The 21,682-nt window shown below is 36.7% G+C and overlaps 1 protein-coding gene across 2 annotated transcripts in view; it reads left to right on the forward strand.

Moving 5' to 3' along the window:
- Nucleotides 1-21,682, forward strand: part of Scaper (S-phase cyclin A associated protein in the ER) — a 329,952-nt gene that overhangs the window by 61,900 nt on the left and 246,370 nt on the right. The window contains exons 10-14 of one of the 2 annotated variants that reach the window (XM_075965840.1): nucleotides 4,665-4,874; nucleotides 10,363-10,533; nucleotides 11,172-11,247; nucleotides 11,757-11,874; nucleotides 12,118-12,229. In XM_075965840.1, coding sequence (XP_075821955.1) covers nucleotides 4,665-4,874; nucleotides 10,363-10,533; nucleotides 11,172-11,247; nucleotides 11,757-11,874; nucleotides 12,118-12,229 — 687 coding nt within the window. Of the gene's footprint in view, nucleotides 1-4,664; nucleotides 4,893-10,362; nucleotides 10,534-11,171; nucleotides 11,248-11,756; nucleotides 11,875-12,117; nucleotides 12,230-21,682 lie in introns of both variants that reach the window. The other variant, XM_075965839.1, reaches the window with a different exon arrangement.

Genomic DNA, 21,682 nt, shown 5'->3' on the forward strand with positions numbered 1-21,682 from the left:
TTTTGTACCATAGCATGCATCTTCTGAGAACAGATGTATTCTTTTATGTAGCAATATTATGCAATTCTGTAAATTTAACATTTATATAATATCTAATTTATGCTCAGTAATCAAATTTTTCTTATTGTTAATAGGCTTTCTACCCCTATCCCCAATAATAGGTTCTTCTGCCAATGTAGTACGCCAGTTCAAGCCAAATTGAAAAAGTATAACAACAGGTTTATTTGAGCAAAGCAACCCCCAGGCAGGTTCTTCAGTCTTAGAGATGGAGGCCTGAGAAGTGGTGCCCATAGATGAAAGTCGGGAAACTTTATAGGTGTTAGGCCAGAAGTGATAATGTGAACAACACTAACTGGGTTTTTCCCCAAGTATGGTCAGAAACTGAGCACTTTAGGCAGGGATTTGGGCAGCTGGCAACTTCAAAGGAGGAAGCTGCAGTAGCTGCCAATCATGTGGAACCAAGGCTTTGGGCACCTTTTCTTTGGCGACTCTGAGTGGGCAGGGTTTGGAGAGAGAGAGACAGGCTTTCTAAATTGCAGAGGTGAGCTGGAGGATCCAACCAAACAATTGCATTAAGTTTTTAGTATTTTGTTTTAATTTTAAAGACCTAGGGTTTTTTTTTGTTGTTAAAATTGTACTTATGTGTGTGTGTTTGTCAGGTTGCACCTATGGAGGTTGGAGGTCAGAGGACAACTTGGAAGTGTTGGTTTTCTCCTTCTATCTTCTTAGTGTGGGGTTTTGAACCATATCATCAGGCTTGTGTAGTTTATCCTGTGAGCCATCTTGTTCACTCCTTTGATTATAGTATAAAGATGGGAGTCTTACTCTGTAGCACAGGCTGGCCTAGAATTTAACTATCCTCCTGCTTCAGCCTTTTGGGGTTGGCATTACAGTTATATCCTACCATGACTGACTGCCTTTATTGTTTGCCTTTTTATTTGAGACAGTCTTGCTGTGTAGCTCAGGCTGGCTTCAACCCATGATTGTCCTGTTTCACTTTCCTTAGTTCTGGGACTTCAGGAATATGTTATTATGCATGGCCCTACTGACCATCTTTGTGAATTATTTGTCTACTGATTTGGGATCTCATCTAGAATCTCATGGTACTTTTGGTTTTGTTTCTTTACTGTCTTTTCTCCATCACTTCCTCCCCCCACCCCACCCCCAGCCATTCTTTTTTTATTTTTATTATTTAATTAAGAATTTCCACCTCCTCCCCTCCTCCCATTTCCCTCCCGCCCCAGCCATTCCTTTGACAGAGTTTCTCTGTATAGCCTTGACTTGGCTGTCCTAGAACTCGCTCTGTGGACAAGGCAGCCTCAAACTTAGAGAGATCTGCCTGTCCCTGCCTCCATGTTGCTGAGATTAAAGGTGTGAGCCACCATACACAGCTTCTTTACTGGTTTTCGTTAGGGACAGTCCCTCATCTTTTTTAGGCTTTCATGACTTGAAGTGTTTGGAAGAACTCATTGCCATTTTTTTTTGTTTTGTTTTGCTTTGTAAACAGTGTTCTTTCTTTATTCATTTTTTTGCCTACAGTTCAGTTTGTTTTATTTTTTTATGACAGAAATAAATGACTTTCTGTAATGCCACAATGATTATAATTTGACCAGATTTATCATTGATTGACTCAGATGGTGTTCTCTTGCTTCATTTGGAGTTTAGTGATTTAAAAAATGATATTGAGGGGTTGGAGAGATGGCTCAGTGGTTAAGAGCACTGGCTGTTCTTCTAGAGGTCCTGAGTTCAATTCCGAGCACCCACATGGTGGCTTGCAATCATCTGTAATGATATCTGGTGCCCTCTTCTGGCCTGCAGTTGTACTGCAGGCAGAACACTGTATATGCAATAAATAATTAAATCTTTTTTTAAAATGACATTGATATATTGGTATTATTCTGTTTTAATGGTCTACAAATATCAATGCTAAGTATCCTTTTTGTAGTTAATGTTCCCAGTATTTCTTCTCTTTAACTTAAGAACTCATACACCTTTTAGATATTTATATACAATTTCTCGTTTGTTTGCTGTAATTATTATGTAAAATTAACAATGATATATTTCTTGTTAGCAGAAGAAAGGATCTAAAGAAATCATTTATACAATAGTTATATTATAATATTTTCTGTTTAGAATATCTACTGTTTAAATTAATCTTCACCCAAAAAGTATTTTCCTTGGAAATAATCCTTAACTTCCTGGTCTTGCTTTTTTTTTTTCTTTTTTTTTTTTTTTGGTATTGGCAAATAAACCTTGTGAGGTCATACACATGCCAGACAAGTACTCTATCAATGTGCAACTTTTTTTGTAAAATTTTTTGTTTTGAGATAAAGTGTTACCTAAGTGCTCAAGTTTGCCTTGATTTCACTTTGTAACCCAGGCTGATTTTGAACTTGTGATCCTTTTATCAGCCTTCTGAGTATTTAGAGCCACAGACATGCACTACCAATCCTGGCCATGACAAAGCTCCAATGTTACAGTACCCTTGATGTGCTAGACTCTTCACTGTGTGTTTTTTTATGTCATTGTGGGATTGCAAGCTTCTTCAAGTGATACCTTACATAGTGTTCTAATTTGAGACAAAATGTAAAAGCCCTAGACATGCAGAAAATTGTCAGTATATATTTATTAGATGTAATTTAAGGTAATTTAAGAAACTCTAATGCTTGGATATCCTTAATGAAGAAATCTCCCTTCTTTTTTCCTTTCCTCCCATTTTACCTCTCTTTTTCTTTTCTTCTTTCTTCTCTCCATCCTTCCCTTCCCTTCCCGTCCTACTTCCCTCTCTTCCTTCCTTTTATTTTCAAACAGGGTCTCACTACATAACCTTGGTGGGCCTGGGACTTCTTATGTGGACCAGGCTACTCTGGAACTCACAGAGGTTCAATGCCTTTGTCTCCTGAGTGCTAGGATCAGAGGTGTACGGCACGATGCCCAGTTCTTGCTCTTTTGAGATAGGGTCCACACTGTATACAACTTGTGATCCCCATGTTCTTTCTGCCTCTACTGCCCCAGTGCTGGCATTCTAAGCATTTGTCATCATGCTTGGGAATAAGTCACTTTTTAATTTTACCTATCATCAGGAATTTTACTGATATGTCTTACTGAAAACTATAATCTGATAAGAAAATTCATGACAGTTTTTGGGTATTGAAATATATACATTTTAATTTTGAGATTTCAAGAGTAGTACATACAAAGAATTTCTGAGTAATTCAAACATTACCATGATGTTATAGTGTGAGAGCTTAGTTCTATAATAGTCAACTATGCTGTGAACATCAGTAATGCTAATGTAAATATTGTCAAGAAGATTACAAACCATGGTGACTGACAGGTTAATAATGTTGATAACATTGTAAACAGTGTGACCCAATTTACATGATGTTTATGTTAAAATCAATACTTTGGATGCTTAGTTCTGACTAAGAATAGGATGTCTAGAGTAGTTTGTATGACTTGGCCAAGTTTTATATTTTTAGAAAGAGTTCCTTAACCTGGGAACTATATGGCTACCATAGTATTTATCAGTGCTTATTTAGAGGTGATATGAGTATTAAATTAATTAATTTAGGTTTAGTTCTTTGACCCAAATTATAATTGTAACATAAAGGAATGTTTTAAAAAATCTGTTGGAATGTAAAATAGACTTGTTTATATTTACTAAATTAGATTTTAAAATGGATATGTAGGTGGTCTAAGCCAATGTTACAGTCTTTTTGTATTTTAACATTTGTTAGTTATGTGTAAGTTACTCTAAAGGGGGAGTGGGGGACATATAAATCTAAAGTATTTATCTGGGTATTTATCTGGGTATTTAATCTGGGTATTTTAGATGTGTTCTATTAGCTCAACCTATTTTTTCCTGAGACTTCTATAGGTTGTCTTTTTAATTTTTTTTCAAAATCTCAAAAATTGGTGAGATCATGTTTTAAAGAGGACAAGTTTGATACTTTTATGTAAACGTCCCAAAATATATTTTAGTAAAAAATGATTTCAGGATATTTTTAGAATGCTGGCTCTTTCCATTTGATATTAGACACTCCACAAACAACCAACTGCATAGTACCTTTGGTTAAATGAGTACAGTAGTTAGCATTATGAGTGTGACTAGATTTCCTTGTGAGAGATATGAAATGCTCATTAAAAATTAGCCTACTAGGACTGGTTAGATGGTTTAGCAAATAAAGGTACTTGTTGCCAAGTCCAGTGACCCAAGCTTACTATCCAGATCCCACATAATAGAAGTAGAGAATCCACTCATGCAAGTTGCCTTCTGATCACACAAGCTTAGTGACAAGTGTGTACATGTATACACATGCAGACATTTATAACAAATAAATGTTAAAATAAGTAAAAGCCAAAAAAAAATAAGTAAAAGCCAGTCTACTAAAAGGAAATATTGCAGTTGTTATGGCATCATTTCTTAGAATACCAAAGACTGATGCTTAGCACATAGTAAGCGTGCAGATTAAAGTTTCTGCAGCTGAATAGTTTCTTCCTTCTGCTGTGCTATGCTTCACACAGAGAAAGAGAGAATTTTCTATTGCACAGGTAAGTGCTGCTTCACAGTTGATAGGTTAAGCAGAACTAGCTTTTACAAAATGTAATGTTTGGTAATTTGAAAGTTGTCCCTGGGTTATTCTAAAAGTATGTGTTTTTAGTTCACAGTGAGTATATTTGATGATGTCAAGAATTCTGGTAGTAGTCAAGACAGTTCAGTGAATACTTCTGAAATACGAGCCATTCACAATGATGCAGTGTGCCTTGCTGTTCCTCAACAAGTCACCACAGCTTTGCCGACAGATAAAGACAGAGTTCTGGCAGAGAAAGCAGGACTAGTGAACGAGACAGACCCTTCAGATATTTCAAATGTGAGTGCTGCTGACTTGGTAAGAATAACTTATCGGAATTCTGTACAACTATATTAAAAAGGCATAAATTTAAATAATATTGATCTGTATTATAATCTTAAATTTTACAAAACTGGTTTTATGTAGTATTTTATATGTCAATTCATCTCAACATTTTTCTTACAGTAATATTTTCCTATAGTTAAGATTCTTACTGATTTGTACAGGACAAAAATGGTAATGTAATGGTTCAGAATCAGATTATATATGATTTGATTAAATGCATTTAGTTCAGGGTTAAGAAATCACACCTAGCTGGGCAGTGGTGGTGCATACCTTTAATCCCAGCAATCTGAGGCAAGTGAATCTCTCTGAGTTCAAGGATAGCCTGGTCTACAGAGAAAGTTCCAGGATAGCCCGGGCTACACAGAGAAACCCTGTCTCAAAAAACCAAGCTCACACATACACACACACACACACACACACACAGAGTAAATAATTAGATAAGTAAATAGATAAAACTAGAAAGAAAAAAAAACTAACTCTGTACCAGAAAATGTCGTAATAGGAGCGGCGGGGCTACGTCCCCAGCACCCCGGCCGCCCACACAGCTAGCTTTACCCAAAATATTTACGTGGAAACTGTATTCTTTTAAACACTGCTTGGCCCGTTTCTATCTAGCCTCTTCTAGGCTAATTCTCACATATTAATTTAGCCCATTTCTAATCATCTGCATAGCACAGCTAGGTGCGCTTACCGGGAAGATTCTAGCCTACGTCCATCCTGGGTTGGAGCTTCATCGCGTGTGTCTGCCCGGGGAGGGGGGCATGGTGTCTCTTCTGAGGCGTCTGCTCCCGAGAGGAGAGCTGTCGAGTCTGAGCTCACTTCCTCTTCCTCCCAGCAGTCTGTTCTGTTTACTCCTCCCATCTACGTTTTAACCTATGAGGGCCAGCCAAGCAGTTTCTTTAACCAATGACCTTCCTCCATCAAGAAAAGACTTTTTCTTCAATATCTAGCATTCCCATAGATGGAAAGGATGCCTGCTGGTCTTTGCTTTGCTTTTGCTTTTGTTTTTTTAGTCAAGGTTTCCTGTACTGTCAGATGGCTTTGAATTTGTTTTGTAGCTGAGGATGACATTGAACTCCTGATTGTGTTTACACCTGTCAGGTGCTTGGATTGCAGGAGTGGGCCTTCAAAATCAGCTGGAGTTAGTCTTTAAGATGACATTCATTTAACTTTAGTCTCAAATCTTTGAAAATGCATTGATCATCTGTAGTTTTATGTTTTTGTATGATTGTCTAGTATGTGCTCATCTATTCCTGTTTCTCATTTTAGTATTACTGCCCTCCCCCTGGGGCTGGTCCACAGTAGCATTCAGCCAGATTTCCTTTACTGTCTTTTTAAAGAAGTGGACACATATATAACATGAGATACATTATGATTAAAATTTTATCTTTTAACTTTTTCCTTTGTGAATATATATGTAGAATATATGTACATATATATATACATATATGAATACATATTTTAAACTTTCCCTTTGTGTAAATATATATTTGATATTTGTATGTACATGGCATGTTTGTGTATGCACATATGTGTGGAGACTGATAGTGAGTATCAGTATGTCTTCCTCTATTGCGCCCCTCCTTAAGTGAGACAGGGAGGCTTACTAACCCTGTAATTCCCAGGGTGGCTAGAATAGGTAGGCAGTGAACTCCACAGACCTGCTTGTTTCCGTCACTTCCATGTCCCACACCTCTATTCCCAGGTATGTACAGAGAAGTCCTTCTATGCCTGAATTTTATGTGTGATGGACACCTGAACTCAGGTCCTCATGTTTGAGGGGCAGGCACTTTACTAAATAAACCATTTCCTGGGTCCTTCATTTTATTTTTTTAAAGGTGATTATAAATAATAATTTATTTTAAAATTTAATAACTTAGGATATCTGCAAGTGTAGTAGGAAATTGATATGGGATGTTTAAGTGGAAGAAAAAGAAATGAACATGATAGCAGTAACAAAAAATAAATTTTGTTTCCTTTAACGAGGTCATGCTAGTTTAAATTTTCTTGTGTCTTCTAGTTAATGAACTTAAAAATTGCACATAATTAGGATCAAGCAAGTAATTACTTATCCTAAAATCTAAAGTTTGTCATATTTATATTTTTAGTCTCTGCAGTCAGAAAACATAGTTGTTTATCTTGTGATTTGATGTGGGAAGGCTCTCCTGGGTTGTTTCAGTAGCGTCACATGTACTTTCTTAAGTGAGCAGAAACAGATTCTTGCAGTGATGAGAAAACTGATTTTTATTTTGTTTCTCAGTATATTGTCACAGAACTAGTTAAAATAAAACAAAACCCAAATTACTTTCTATTCACTTGCTTAACAGAACTATTACCAAAAATTGACTGGAAGTCTCTCTGACTTCCATACTTGCTTGGCATGTGTAGGGCCCTTAGTTTGAGTCTTAATGTTAAAAAAAAATTTTTTTAAACCAACCTTTTCTGCAGAGACCCTCAGCCCTTGTGAAGATTGTAAGAACCAGAGGTGGTCAGTAACATCAAGAAAACAATATTCTCCATGCACAACAAGGCAACTGTGCATTGAACTCATCACAGTTGTGACAGCATACACAAGCTTGTCCAAAGCTCCAACCAGACTAAAATCCCAGCATAAGCTGTTGTGGGGGGTGACTTGAAATTCCAGCACTAGTTCTGGAGCTATGGCATTTGGTAGCTTTTAGGAGAGGGAGAGTCAGGGGTGTTCTGTTTTGTTTGTTATGTGATCACATTTCTTTAATGAAGTTGGCCACTTGATGGGGTAGGCCCTATTTCCAAGACTAGCTGGGCAACACAAACTCAACTTGATGTGAAAGGAGAAAGGAGAAGAAGATGAAAGAAATCCCTACTTAAGTGGGAAGAGATGGAAGGTAGCCATGGGAATTTTATATACTTTATGAAATTCTCAATTAATAAAAATATTCTTGAAAAGATGCATTATATGTGCATAAAATGTCATAATAAAGTCCATTATTGTGTCTAATGACTATATGCTGATAAAAGCATTTGAAAGGACAAAAGCCAACCTTTGCTAACATAATAATAATAATAATAATAATAATCTGTTAGAAGTCTAATTTCTATTGATCCTAACGTTTTAGAATTGAATTTTCAAATTTTCTTGAAAAGTTGCTTAGAATGATAGGAAATTATTTGTATCTTACTACCTGGTCCAAAGTTGTGTATGGATACTGAATCAGTGTGTCATTCATAAGCTCTGGTACAAGATTTGAATCTTCAGATTTTTATGTTTCAAATATAAATATATTTCAATAAATATAAAATTGAGTGAGACAATGAGGAAACAGTGGATTTATGTATTAACTTACCTTTTCAAACACACACTTACACACTTTGATGTTTGGAATTTAGGTATTGTTTTTATGTTATGTGAGACATTAGTAACAGCTACTTTCTGTAGGACCTTCAGGCTTCTAGGACGAATGTCTTATGCACAGTCATAGTTTTTAAACTTCCTAACTCATTCTATTCCTTGGGGACATAAACTCCTTTGTGAGTTTTTGTTTTGTTTTGTTTTGCTATTGTTCTTTGTGTGTTTTGAAGGGAGTCTCTTAGTGAATGTGGAAGGGGAGTCTAATAGAGATGTGTAGATTTTGTTCCACATTACTTAAAGCCTGACATTTAAGTTTTTGCAGTTTGAAATAAATATATTGAGTTATAACTGGTTTTTAGTAGTCTTCGCATATTTAGTGTATGCAAAATGATGAACTTTTCCTTGTGTTTATACCTTTGAATCCAGCACTATACCTGAGATCCTGAACACAGTGAGTGCTGCTCAAAGTTCCCACTCTTCTCTCCACAGCCTTCCTTCCAGCCCTGCTTTCGCCATCTTCCTCTTCCCCTGTAACCTCTTCTCCATCTGTCACTATGTCTAAATTTGTGTTTTCAGACTTTTGTATAAATTAAGCCTATGCTCTTTGTTTGGCATCTCTTGCAGAATAGCTGTTTGTAGGCTCATTCACGAGGTGTGCGTGATAGTGCACTGCTTTTTCAGCAGGAGCAGTGGCTTCTTTTGTACACAAGCACAGTGTTTGTTCCTTCATTTGTTTATAGACATCTGGGTTGCTTCTAGTTTAGTATTTGCATACAGTCTTGATATTTATATGTTTTTATTTATCCACTATACTTTAGGAGTTTTAAATCTGATAGGCTATATAAACTTCATACTTAATCATCTAGAGAACTGCTAGGGTTTTTTCTAAAGAAGTTACTGGGTTTTTTGTTGTTGTTCTTAGATCTCTTTCATTTTTCCCTTTAGGCTTTGCCTTGTATAGTTTGAAACTCTCTTAAATTCATTAGACTTTAAGAGGCTTGCATTCATGGTAAATTGTCCCTTCATGAAATGACCTTCTTTGTTCTGGTGGTAGATTTTGCTCTGAAATCTGGCTTTGATGTGACTATATCAGTTTTTTTTTAAATTTTCTGAAATTAAAATATAATTACATCATTTCTTCTGCTTTTACTCCTAACAGCTCCTTCCAGTCCTTCTTGCTTCCTATGTCAGGTTTTTTTTGTTATTATTATTTACTTTTAATCTATATCTTTATTTTAGTTTTTTATTAGAAGCATGGTTGAGTGTTGCTTTTGATTCAGTTTCACAGTCTTAACTGATTAATTAGTGATATTTAGACTACATGTATTGCCATTTGTTTACAGTTATCAACTTAGTATTTGTTTACCTTTGACTTGTGTATATTGTTCCATCTTTTGCTTTTTTTATTTAAAAAATTTAATTTTCATTTTACATACCAACCCCAGTTCCCCCTCACTCCCTTTCTTCTGCCCCTGCCATCTTTTGCTTTTTATATCTTTTGTTGGCTTATTAAGCATAAATCTTCTTTTTATTATTTCAGTGTTTGTCTTTGGATTTATAGTATAAATACTGAGATACTCATAGTACTTATTAACAGATAATTCTTAGTCATTGTTTAATTATATTTATTTTTAGATTATAAAAACATATTCAAAATATATAATCACCTCCATAGTCTGCATTCTTTTTATGTTCCTATTACAGCATACTATCCTTGTTTCATTTTGAGGGAAAACATTTGATCTGCAGCTGTTTTGGATTTGGGCATTAAGATGAAATTCCTTGGATAATATCTGTTATTTACATAACTTCACAGTTTCTCATAAGCCTGGTAAATAAGGTCAGAAATGTATTGTTGTTGCATTTCATGGAGCAACAAATAAGCCCTTGGCTTTATGCACCTTGTAAGTCATACTGCTAATGTGTGCTTGAGCTTTTATTGGATCCAGGTTTTCTGATTCTAGGTCAACATTTTTATTTTGTATATATACTTTCATATCTATATTTGTATATATACTTTCATATCTATATATATTTAGTTTATTATCAGAGAGAAAAATTCACTAATGTTTCTTTATTCTGTCCTATTTTTTGTTTTTAAAAATGTTATAGTCCATGGCAGAAGTTCTCGCTAAAAAAGAAGAGCTAGCAGATCGTCTAGAGAAGGCCAATGAAGAAGCCATTGCCAGTGCTATTGCTGAAGAAGAACAGTTAACTAGAGAAATCGAAGCTGAAGAAAACAATGACATTAATATAGAGACTGACAACGACAGTGATTTTTCTGTGAGCTTTTTAGTATTTTAAAATCTTGAATAATAGTAAAATTTATTGTGGTGGTTTAAATAATAAGGAACAGCAAATCTTTCTTTTAACATTGTTTGTTAGAAAGTATTTTCATATATGATACAATTGATAAGTAGAAAGTTCTTTTTCTCATTTTACAAATCAAGAAATTGTATCTGTCAGAAGTTAAGAACCTAATATTTCTCAGACTTTAATTTCTAAGGAGAGAAGAATGTATTATTCTTGTTTTATCTTACTAATTAATAGCAAATGATGTATTGCTTTGTTGCTAAATACTCAGGGTATATACATTGATGGAAGAGATTTGTTAAATAAAACAACCATAAGTTTTATATTTCTTTTTTTTCTAATAATTACTACCGAATAATTTTGAATTCAAAAGTATGTTTTGTGTAATACTAGTTTACTTGTTTTGAAATATAAGTGCTTATGAATGACAATACATAGTCTGAGCATTTTAACTTGGTGATTATGACTGTGTAAGGGATATAGTTTTGTTTTGGTTGGTTGGTTCAGTGAAGTTTATTAGCAGTTGTTAGAAGAATTTTATATGTAGTTTATTTTTAAGTTTATAATATTATGTGTAAAAGATTTCTCCAATTTTTATTACATTCTAGGCTAGCATGGGCAGTGGGAGTCTATCTTTCTGTGGCATATCTATGGATTGGAATGATGTTCTTGCAGATTATGAAGGTATTGTGTGTATATGTCTCTGAGTATTTGTAGGCATAATGGGATACACTAGATCATTTTATATGCAATTTTTAGGTAAAATAATTTGAGGTAGGAATGCTTTTTTACAAGTGGTGTTTATGTGGAGACAGCTTGTAAATAGAGCGATTGTCTTACAAGGTTGTGCAGTGGGGGTCAGTCCTCAAATCCCAAGTTAGAATGCCAGGCATGGTTATATGTGTTCATGAACCCAGCAAGGGGAAGTGAAATCAGGTATATCTCTGGGCTTGCTGGCCAGGCAGCATTGTTTAATTGGTAAACTCTAGGCCATTGTGAGATCCTGTATCAAAGAAAGTAGACAAGGTTTCTGAGGATGGCACCCACAGTTTCCTACAATCTCCACTTATTTGTGCATATACACACATGTGTTATTAAAAAAAAGAAATCTCAAAGTTAGCTTTAAAGAAGTACATGACTAAACAGAAACCTTTTTTTTTCAAATTTTATTTTAAACCCCGCCCCCCCATTAGCTCGTGAATCTTGGCGTCAAAATACATCCTGGGGGGATATTGTAGAAGAAGAGCCAGCGAGACTTCCAGGACATGGAATTCACATGCATGAAAAACTTTCTTCACCATCTCGTAAAAGGTCTGGTATTTGAAAATTCTCTTGAAATGCTTGATAGTAAGAAATCTTGATTATTACCTGAAATTGAATTGTTCCACGAGTCTTTTCAGCATTTTTTTATTTTGACATTCCATATTTATCTAATTGACAAGTACTAGGCTTAAATGAATCTTGTATACATTGAGATTTTTGAAGCTCAAAGATCTCTGATTTAGTCTTGTCATTGACCACATGTGTCTCTTGTTCATTTGTCTGTATTAATAGGACTATCGCAGAATCTAAGAAGAAATATGAGGAGAAGCACATGAAAGCTCAGCAGTTAAGGGAAAAGCTACGTGAAGAGAAGACACTAAAGCTTCAAAAGTTGTTAGAAAGGGTGAGCTTTTACATTTTAAAAATGAAATGATAACCATAAGTTGGTCTGTTTTCAAGTAGATTTTTTTGTTTTGTTTTGTTTTTTGTTTTTCAAGACAGGGTTTCTTGGTGTAACAACCCTAGCAGTCCTGAAACTAGCTTTGTAGACCAGGCTGGCCTCAAACTCACAGAGATCCGCCTGCCTCTGCCTCCCGAGTGCTGGTATTAAAGGTGTGCGCCACCGTCTTCCAGCTCAAGTAGATTTTTGTTGTTGTTGTTCTGAGACTAAAGGGAGTTATAAAAATAGATGTAGGATATTAAGGCAGTTCCATTTCCAAAAGGTTAGCTTTTTTTTTTTTTTAAGTATTTGTCTATCTGGTACATGGATATTTTGGAAGGTTTTTACAGGTATACTTTGTTTTGTCACTTGCAATTTTCATTGGGAGATTTCCTTAGGGAGGCCTTTCCAAAACATAGAACTATTTGCTAGGATAGTTTTGAAGTTAAAATTATTAGGCTTGCTGTGTGCATCTGCTTGTGGGGTTCCTGGTCCCTGCTCTGGATTATTGTAAGTTTGGCTGTGGCCATCTCCCTTAGCTACAGAGACATAAGCTATATACATATGCCACCAACACTGTAGTCCCTGTGAATAGTCCCCTACTGTCACATATGTCCTCAAGCCAAATTCCATAGCTATGTGTACTTCTGGCCCTAACCCTGGCTCCTACTGTTTCCTGCCCTGGCCCTTATTTACCTGGCACATGCACTACTTAGCACAGAGGTGCTGTTGAGGAGGCCAGCATCCTGCTCAGGTACTTCAAATACCAAGAAGCTTTTGTACCTGGTAAACACTGGTAGCTTTTGATGTTACTCCAGCCCTCAGACTTCTGTGCTGTTGCATAGCTCTAGACCCAGAGTATATGTATGCCATACTTTGTGCCTCAATATATATGTTTCTACTTTCTTGATCCCCTTTGGTGCATCTATAACCTGCTTCCCCAGGTAACTGTCTTCTCCTATTGCAACTAGGCTGTTAAACTTAGACAGCCAGGCTGTTACACTTAGATAATCAGGCTGTTATACAAATTGACTAGTTTTTAAAAATGAACAGATAGCAATATGGAGACAAAAGGAACCTTAAAATGAGGAAAACTTAACTGCATCAGAGGAAAATAATAAAACCCCAGCAGTTGATTCAAACAATTGGAAATATACAAGTTTTTGACAAAGTATTTAAAATAGTATCTCTGTAGATGTTTACAAGAGAATACAAGTAATTTAACAAAACACAAGGATAAAAAAGTTAAAAAACAGACTGGAGATATAGCTCAGCAGTTTAAGAGCACTGTAGCTCTTCCAGAGGTCCTGAGTTCAATTCCCAGCAATCACATGGTGGCTCACAGCCATCTATAATGGTATCTGATGCCCTATTCTGGCATACAGGCATATATACACACACACACACACACACACACACACACACACACACACACACATATATGTATATATATAATATTTTTTTTAAAAAATAGGTTCAAAATCAAGATAAAAACCATGAACGGAAGCAAATAGAAATTCTAGAGCTTTAGAATATAGTAACTGAGGATGATTCTGGACTGGCATCCTGCTTTGAATAGGCACTTCTAGCATAGCTGGGCAGTCTTATAGAAATTGTTTTTTGTCTGGAGTTAGATCCTTACTGTGAAGCTAAGCATACTTTTTGTTCTATTTTTTTTGGTTTGTCTATTCCAGTTATGAAGGACAGTGTTGTCGCTGAAATCTCATGCCTATGAGCCCCTTTTCAAAATTTAAATAAGTAGACCTCCTGAGACACTTGAAAAATTTACATGATGCCATTGGTTTCACGAATACATTAACAGGCAAAACCAGAACATAGGAATGCTAGGAACTTTTCCAGCTTAGCAATTGTACATGTCCTCATCCTTGACCTGAAATATGTGTTGTTTCTGCTCTAGCCAAGGACCTACCTGCTTTTTTTGAAAAAACTGACTGCACCGTCAGGGAAATGGAGCACTACTTGTAGTGGCGACCATGTCATGAAGCACATTTTAAAAATGCTAATGTAGATAAAATTGGACAATAAAGTGGATTTATTATGCAACATGTCCAAGCTAGCCCAGGAAAAGCTATGGCGATATGGTTTGAATAGATCATCTATTGGTACTTTGTATTAAGGATATAGGAGTCTTGGTTGAATTTGTAGTAGAATTCAAGAAAATAGAAACGACTGTGCAATAATGTTTCTTTTCAGTGAAAAAATATACTTGTTTGGGAAATAAAACAGCTAAATCCTGTTTTATCCATCCATAAAACAGTTTTATTACCCTTTCAAACCTCATTTAGCAACTGCAATTCTGTCGAATCTTTTGAAAGCATTTGTTTTAATATTATTCACAGATGGTTTTATAATTTTGAATATTACTTTAGCCTGTGAAATTCCCTTTTTTATACTAAAGAAACACAGGACGCTTCTGTTTTGTAAAACCTTTTGTTCTGCAGCTCTTCTTCCTCTAGCCACCAGCACCTGCTTTTTAGGGGCTATCTTTACACTTGTGGCTTTCTCAGCCTTTCTTCCATGGGGCAGGCATGTTAAATGCACGTGGCTAGAATTGATGCATAGTAACACAATGCATAATAACAAAAGGGAACAGCTTTTGGAAATAAACTGAAACCATAATATCATTCACAGTTAGCACATCCATTATATGTTACTCTGTGTAGAGGGCTTGAGTAGCATCTAGGGTGTTTTAATTGTAGTCTTTGGACTAGTACAGCAGGTATTTCTTGTCTGTTGTGAGGTAAGCGTCAATACTGATAAAACAGATATAGAAAATATAGTTTGCTGAGTGTATTTTTTTTGTTCAACAAAAAGAAAACCTTGGAGAAAAAGAATAATGTGACCAAATTAAGATATTATTAGAGAAATTCAGCAACAGATTTGTTCAAGCACATTGAAGAGCCAGGATTTATGATCCTTTTGCCTCTGCCTTGTGATTGCTGATTACATTTGTGTCTTACTATACCCAGCTAAAGTAAACTCTCTAAAAGGGAAAGCAATGACACTCACAATGTAAACAATAGAATTAACCTAAGCACAAGCTAAAGATGTATACTGAAAATTGTAAAAGGAATAAATAAAAGAAAACAAAAAAGTCACAAGTAAATGGAAAAATACTTAATCTTCATTGATTAGAACAAAATATCTGATGCAATGCCAAACTACTATGAGAAACTTCATATTCAGTGGAATACCTAATAAAATTCCTCTATTTTGGGATTTCTTTTTTCCCAAAGATTTAAAAAAGAAAGAAAGAAAAGGAAAAAATTCTGAAATTCTAATGGAATATAAAAGACCACAAGTAACAAAACTAATCTTGACCAAGAAAAAAAACCCAACCCAGAAACATGAGATTTCCTGATTTCAAACTTACTGCACAGACATATTAATCAAATGCTTTTACACGTGTATACAAGTACGCATAGGTGTCAGTGGAGCTGCAGGTAAGCCAGGACTAACATGGCGACTAAGGTTTTTCAAATTTTTTTTTAGTTTTATTTATTTATTTTTTTCAATTAAGTCTATTTTTTAATTGCTTATTCTTATTTACTTACTAACTGTGGGGAAGTTCATTACAGAGTTTTTTTTTTTACATTTTTTTATTAAAAATTTCTACCTCCTCCCGCCTCCCTTTTCCCTCCCTCTCCCCCCACTCCCCTCTCCCCTCCTCCTCCCTCTCCAGTCTGAAGAGCAGTCAGGGTTCCCTGCCCCGTGGGAAGTCCAAGGTCCTATTTATTTTTATTGTACGTGTATTGCTGTTTTGCTTGCATGAATGTTTTTGCACTATGTTCATGCCTATTGTCCTCAGAGACCAGAGAAAGAATAATATTTCTTGTGACTGGAGTTACAGATGGTTGTTAGCCACTTTGTGGATTCTAGGATCGAACCCTAGTCCTCTGGAAGAGCAGCAAGTGCTCTGAACCACTGAGCCATCTCTCCAGCTTAGTCTGATTCTTTGATAAGAACACCAAAAATGTACAATGGAGAAAGCATAGTGTTTTCAGTAAATGGTGCAGGGGAAACTGGATATTTAAAGACAAAAAAGGATGAAATAATACTTCGTTATCATACCATACACAAAAATCACTGCAAAATGGATTAAATATTTCAAAGAAGACCTGAAATTACAGAATTTGAAGACTGCACAGGGAGACATTTGTTATCTTAGCAATAATTCTTTTTGGTATAACACCAAGATATAGGCAACAAAAGTAAAACTGGATAAAAAGAATTATACTAGTTAAAACTCTTCTGCACTGCAAAGATGAAAAAATCAGTGAAATGATAACAGCTTACAAATGGCAAAATTATTGTGAGAGTGATCAGATTTGGTATTAAAATGTAAAGTACTGGGGAGCCAGCACAACTGAGTATTTAGAGCAATAATAACTTGTGCATACTGGGCAAAGGTCCTAATTGACTCTTAAAAAGTAAAATTTTGATGGCTAAAAAATACTCAGAAAGATGTTCAACTTCTGTAATGATCAGGGAAATGCAACTTAAACTTCAGTGATGTATCCCTTCACACATGATAGGATGACTCTCCCCAAAATTACAGAGGCTATATACCCAATGTAGATGTCTAGAAAGTGTATCTCTTTTAAAAATATTTATATCAATTCTTTGAGAATTTCATATAATGTATTTTGATAATATTCACCCCAAATTTGTCTCCCTAATCTTCCCAGAACTATCCCCACTTTCTTACACTGCCCAACTTCCTGTTGTCTTGTCATCTTTATCATCTTTACCATCACCACCACCCTCTTCTCCCCCTTAAGAAAACCTAATTCTTCCTCCCCTAGAAGCCACCAATTCTTCATAGCTCCTCAGTTGGATGGGGACTCATGACCCCCTCCTTACTCCATGCTAGAGTGTTGATCTTGTGCAGCAGTTCTTATGCAGGCATCCACAGTCTGTGAATGCATGAGTGCAGCGGAGTCGTCGTGTCCAGAAGACACTGCTTTGCTCAGGTCCTCCTCTACCTCTGGCTCGTAGTCTTTCCACTCCTGAAGTCTTGAGGACGGTGTGTGATGCGGGTGTTCCATATGTGACTGAACACTCCACTGACACTCACATTCTGCCCTTTGTCCAGTGTGAGTTTCTGCATTAACCACTGAATAAAGTTCTCTGATGAAGTCTGAGCGCTGCATTAATCTATGGGTAGAGTAGTCTAAATTTAAATGGCAGTTGATACTATCTCCATTTAACAGAACAATAGTAACAGGTTCATCCCTGGGGCCTAAGAGCCTCACACCCATGGCTTATTGGGGCAGGCATGTCTTTTCTCTTGTGAAGAAATATGTTTAAAAGTGTTTACTCTTCCTTGCCAATTAGAGATTTGGATGGACTATCCACTTAAAATAATATCCAGTAGGATAATACTCAATTTGAAAATTGGAAATTAGAACTACTTTTGAGATTTTCTTATCCCAGTCAGAGTGAATAAGATCAAGAAAACAAAAGATTGATCATTTGAGATTGAATAACTTCTTAGGAGCCTCCTCTCTGGAGATCAGTTCTTCTCTCAGCTGGGGTACAGCCTGAGCCTATAATTCGTGATCCTAGAGAAGTTAAATAAGAAGGTGAATCCAAAGAAAAACATATAGTCATCCTCCTGGACATTAACCTTCATCAGGCGATGAAAGGAGACAGAAACAGAGTCCCACATTGGAGCACCGGACTACAACCCCAAGGTCCAAATCAGGAGCAGAAGGAGAGAGAGCATGAGCAAGGAACTCAGGACCGCGAGGGGTGCACCCACACACTGAGACAATGGGGATGTTCTATTGGGAACCCACCAAGGCCGGCTGGACTGGGTCTGAAAAAGCATGGGATAAAACCGGACTTGCTAAACATAGCGGACAATGAGGACTACTGAGAATGGCCCAGGGTTTTGATCCTACTGCACGTACTGGCTTTGTGGGAGCCTAGGCAGTTTGGATGCTCACCTTACTAGACCTGGATGGAGGTGGGTGGTCCTTGGACTCCCCACAGGGCAGGGAACCCTGATTGCTCTTCAGGCTGATGAGAGAGGGGGAGTTGATTGGGTGAGGGGGAGGGATATGGGAGGCGGTGGCGGGGAAGAGACAGAAATCTTTAATAAATAAATAAATAAATAGAAAAAAAAGATTTCTCCCATCCATGTTGTCATGCCAACTGGTGGTGTTTTGTTTAGTGATCATATTGTTGAGATTTAATGTAGACAACTTCCCTTTCATAAATACAAGACATTTTCTCACAGCAGAAGTTCTGTTCATCAAGTTGTATGTAAGGGGTGTGTGTGTGTGTGTAAAATAGTAATAAAGAACAAGAGGTCACAGATTTGAGAGGAAATGTGAACATGGAAGGAGTTGGAGAAGGAAGAGGGTGGGCTGAGATGCAAATATCATGCATATCATCCTAGAACTTTCATCTGGCGATGGATGGAGATAGAGACAGAGACCCACACTGGAACACTGGATAGAGCTCCCAAGGTCCCAAGGAGGAGCAGAAGGAGGGAGAACATGAGCAAAGAAGTCGGGACCACGAGGGGTGCACCCACCCACTGAGACAGTGGAGCTGATCTACTGGGAGCTCACCAAGGCCAGCTGGACTGTTACCAAAAAAAGCATGGGATAAAACTGGACTCTCTGAACATGACGAACAATGAGGGCTGATGAGACGCCAAGGACAATGGCACGCGGTTTTGATCCTACGCAATCTGCTGACTTGGTGGGAGCCTAGCCAGTTTGGATGTTCACCTTCCTAGATATGGACGGAGGGGGGAGGACCTAGGACTTACCACAGGGCAGGGAACCCTGACTGCTCTTTGGACTGGAGAGGGAGGGGGAGAAAAGTGGGGGGAAAGGGAGAGGGGTGGGAGGAGGGGGAGAAGAATGGGAGGAGGGGGAGAAGAGTGGGAGGAGGGGGAGGGAAATGGGAGGCTGGGAGGAGGTGGAAATTTGTTTTTTTTCTTTCTTTTCTTTATTTTCCTTTTATCAATAAAAAAAAAGAAAAAAAAGAGGGTGGGCTGGAAAAGATACAAATAAAATTCTTTTGCATGAAATTATCAAAATTAAACTTTTTAAATAAAAAAGTGAGGGCAACTAGTGCTGTTGATAATGTGAGGAACAGGGAACATGCATGCATTATTGGTGGGACTGTAAACTGCAGCTACTGTGAAGCCAGAGTGGTGGTTCCTCAACACAACTGCAGATAGATCTACTCTGTGGATATGTACCCAAAGACTGTTAACTATATAATCTGTAAAATAGTAAATGTAGTTGTTGCTGTGATGTGATGTTTAAATGGGGTATATAAAAACATAATATTGGATAGATAGATTTTGTTCCAACACATGATCACTTTTATTGTTTTTCATGGAAAACTAGGAATAGAGTGCTTAGTGGGCCTTGCTCTGGTTTTGTGATAACTCTCAGTCCCCTGGGGTAAGGGAGAACTCCCACCAAACTCACTGATGCTGTTCCTAGTCCCGAATTTATATTCTGTTATCTAGAAAGCCCAGTTCCCTGCCAGGTGTTCTTTTCAGTCTGGGTGTCTTCACACTGAAATGGTGGTTGCTGTACAAAGTAATCAGGAATAAAGAGAGAAAGACAAGAGAGAGAGCATGAGAGGTAAGAAAATGGAAGCAGGGCTGTCTTCACATCATTTTGCTGTGTTCTTTGGAGCGCAGTCTTGACACATTTAGGGAGGATGTTATACAAGGAACTTAATAACAGTTGACCTTGACCATTGGGAACATCTTAGAAACTGACTCCCTCACACTTATGACAAGATGACACACGCAAGTATGTGACAAAAGATGCCCAGGTTAAGTGTATTATGTCCATTCATAAGGAATAATGAATACAATAATAAGAATGCTTATAAAAACGAGATAGGTAGCATTAGATCCTTCAAAATACAGTAATTAATTTTCTAGGGGTAGAAGACAATGTGACCTTTTTTAAATTTTAATTTAATTAATTTAATTTAATTTTAGATTGCATATGAAAAGCTGTCAATACTGTGGATTTCTCCAAAGTTAATATTATGTCATTTTTAGATTAAGTATTCTAACATAGCCATATTTTCTTTTTAAATATGAATAAAATTATACAGTGCATTTTTGCATTATTGTGATGATTTCTAACTATTCATATGAATAATTCAGAGATTGCTAAAATTTTTATAATTGTGGAGATTCTTTGGTTTAATTTGATCTTCCCTATTTGTTTTCTAATTTCAGTAGTAAATCCCATTTTCCAATTTTATAATAGGTTATCATTTTACATTGTTAGGTAAAGGGTTTCATCTGACCGCAGTAACTGTGTGGTACTCAGTACAGTGTTCTTCAGATGTGGAAACTGGGTATATGAGAAGACAGTGTTTTTAGTGTCACATGAGGAACAGTTTTCAGAGCTCAGATTTCAAGGAGTGGTTCCTAGTATTGTAATATTTTTTTGCCTAGTCATTTATGTGACTCAACATGTAATTATGGATTTTAGATAAAATCCAACTGACGTGTTCATTGCTTTTCTTCTCATGCAGATCTATCTGCCTTCTTATTGAATCTGATTTCCCGAGGCACTGAATATATCTTTTATGTTTCTTATTTGAAATGTTAAAAATAAAAAAGTATTCTTTAGTGATTATAGATTGTTTTATGGAAATATTAAACATTTTAAAGAAAAGAAATGCACCATATATTAGTTTATTTATTTTTTTCACTGCTGTGACAGAATTCTGACAGAAGCAACTGAGGAGTGAGAGGGTTTATTCTGGTTCAAGTTCGCAGATGCTGTCCATCATGGCATGGAGTCATAGAGGCAGGGGCTGGCACTGCAGCTCACCCTGCCGCTGGAGTCAGGAAGCAGACGTGAATGTCAGTATTCATCTTGCTTCCCCCTTTTCTCAGTTCAGGATCCCAGCCCATGGCTTGCTGTGGCCCACAGTTGTGTTGGGGTTTCCTGTTAGAGTTACCCTAGCCTTCCTCACAAGAGGTTTGTCTCATAGGTGCTTGTAGACCCAGTCAGGTTGATAATGAATACTAAATATCATACGCAGTGTTCATTCTCAGTGTGTCATGGTTCAGTGCAGTGATAATCTGCAAATGCAGTCACATTGAATGCACTGTCTTAAGAGGCTAATTCATTTCATTACATCTTCAGAATAACCCGCTTAGGTACTGTTTTTTTTTCCTTACCCCCTGTGTAAGAAGTATGATTTTATTAATAACATACATAGTCTTTGATAAGTCCATACCTGTATGTATCCATTCTGATTACTAATCTCACTTCTCCTATTCCCCTCCTGCCTCTGTCTATCCTCATCCCAGTAGTCCCATTTTTCACTTTATATCTTTTTGTTTTGTGACCTGTTATGTTTTACCAGGGCCATCCATGTGACCATGGG

The sequence above is a fragment of the Microtus pennsylvanicus genome, chromosome 3 (genome assembly GCF_037038515.1).
Source record: "Microtus pennsylvanicus isolate mMicPen1 chromosome 3, mMicPen1.hap1, whole genome shotgun sequence".
Taxonomy (NCBI): domain Eukaryota; kingdom Metazoa; phylum Chordata; class Mammalia; order Rodentia; family Cricetidae; genus Microtus; species Microtus pennsylvanicus.